General features: G+C 25.1%; 1 protein-coding gene across 12 annotated transcripts in view; it reads right to left on the reverse strand.

Moving 5' to 3' along the window:
* Positions 1-440: 440 nt before the first annotated feature.
* LOC124427809 (octopamine receptor beta-3R-like) overlaps positions 441-2,193 on the reverse strand; it is a 127,270-nt gene continuing 125,517 nt past the window's right edge. For 10 of the 12 annotated variants that reach the window (XM_046971135.1, XM_046971133.1, XM_046971136.1 and 7 more), the window contains one exon: positions 441-1,403. In XM_046971135.1, the coding sequence (XP_046827091.1) occupies positions 1,193-1,403 (211 nt within the window). In that variant the 3' untranslated portion in view covers positions 441-1,192. The remainder of the gene's footprint in view (positions 1,404-2,193) is intronic. The other 2 variants (XR_006943027.1, XR_006943026.1) reach the window with 1 other exon arrangement.

The following is a 2,193-nucleotide window of genomic DNA, read 5'->3' on the forward strand; positions in this document are numbered from 1 at the left end:
TTTTATTATTATTATTATTACAATTGTTTAATATCTGTCTCTCTCTTTTCATCTCTTACTTTCTCTCTCTCTCTCTCTCTCTCTCTCTCTCTTTCTCGGAAAATATTTTGAATATTTTAATTATATTCTATTTTTCCGTTTACTTTATTTCCTTTTTATTTCCATTTTTATTTGTATTTTTATTTTCTTTGATTTTTATTTTTTATTTTTTATTTTTTATTTTTTTTTTTTTCAAGCAACCATCACACTTTAACATGGCCTTGCTTGCCCTCGTTAACGATGTCTAATTAGCACCTCTCACTTTTTATACCGTATTACAGTCTTTTCCCGATCTATTTACAGAGTCAACAGAGTTTAATCAAATTCACTTGGGTTTATGGGTCTTTTTTTCACTCTTTCCTATCTGTCCATCTCTCTCTCTCTCTCTCTCTCTCTCTCTCTCTCTCTCTCTCTCTCTCTCTCTCTTGCGTTTTCCCACGACTTATGCTGTATTTGGTGATCCAACCGTAGAATTTATCTTCTTTTTTAACCGGAAGCATCAATAAATCACATCATTTTCTTTCGTTCTGTTTTCCTTTAATTTTTTCTTCTTTATATCGAGAAATCACTAACAATAAGTCCAGGGGCTCTTCTTCTTCGTCGATCATAATGTAATAAAAGAACGTTCATATTTCCTTATTTGTTTATTTATTTTCTCATTCATTTTATTTCTCATCTTCCTCATATTTCATTGCCTATCCACGTTCGATTTTTAACGAAGTTGATCTTTAAAGAAAAAAAAAAAGAAGAAAGGACAAAATGTACATAAATATTAACAAGGCAAATATTGTACAATGTAAAATAATTGTCATTTATTATCGTAGTATATATATCGGATAAAATATTCTGACACCGATTGTTTCTTTTCTTTTTTTTTATTCAACTAAACGAGATGTCAGTGGCCACATATTGCATATTGCAAGATATTAATTCTGATCTGTAATATAATTCTTTCACATTGATTCGTTTTATTTAATCAAAAAACATTCGAAAAAATGAGGAGAAAGAAATAATGAAATAAAGAGAAAATAAAGAAGGAAAGAATCGAGAAGAAGAAATTTTGAATATATATATATATATATATATATATATATATATATATATATATGTATGTATGTATGTATTTGAGCCCCGTTTATGTTGATCTCTCGCGCTAGACGAACTCAGACGGTGTTTTCCAACATCCGGCGCAACAGGGTAGAGCGCTCTTCAAGGTGTCCTTGAAGGCCTCGCGAAAGTCACGGTTGAAGTAGGCGTAGATCAACGGATTCAGGGCACTGTTGAAATAACCTATCCAGAATAAAACAGATACGACGGTGTCCGGACAATAACAGGCCTCTCCGCAAAGTGTCGTCGTTAGGTACCTAAAAAAAAATTCACTATTATTATTATCAAATTAAAATTAATTAACCGATAGAATCATCTTTCGTGTGTCATGTGTTTATCCATTTTTCTTTTTTTCCTTCTTTCCTTTTTCTTTTCTTTTTTTTTTTTTTTTAATGTAAAAAAGTCATTCGTTTGGATGAAAATGATTTATGTATTATTGTACTTTTTTTTTTTGTTAATAATATATCATCTAATTTTGATGATACTTCTCTAAGGATATCATAAATTCATATAGAAAATTGTTTCGATTATAAGTCATATAGATCTAAGTAAATTTTATTAGGACATATCTTTTTTTCTTTTCTTTTCTTTCTTTTTTTTTTTAAGTAATTCAATCCAAGCATTTTATTTCAAATATATTATTCAATTTTGTCTATTCTATTTATTGTTTTATAATATTCAAGAATAGGATTCAAAAAAGATTTCTCTTTGTCTCGTTTAAATAATTTTTCTTATTTGAAATAACTAATGACTCATTGAAAAAAATATTTTGATCTATTAAATTTATTAAAATTGATTAAAAAAAAATCATTATTTTTAAATAATAACTAAATATAATTGAATAATATAACATAATATAATATAATATAATATAATATAATATAATATAATATAATATAATATAATATAATATAATATAATATAATATAATATAATATAATATAATATAATATAATATAATATAATATAATATAATATAATATAATATAATATAATATAATATAATATAATATAATATAATATAATATAATATAATATAAATGAATA

Source organism: Vespa crabro, chromosome 11, assembly GCF_910589235.1.
Source record: "Vespa crabro chromosome 11, iyVesCrab1.2, whole genome shotgun sequence".
In the NCBI taxonomy this organism is placed as follows: domain Eukaryota; kingdom Metazoa; phylum Arthropoda; class Insecta; order Hymenoptera; family Vespidae; genus Vespa; species Vespa crabro.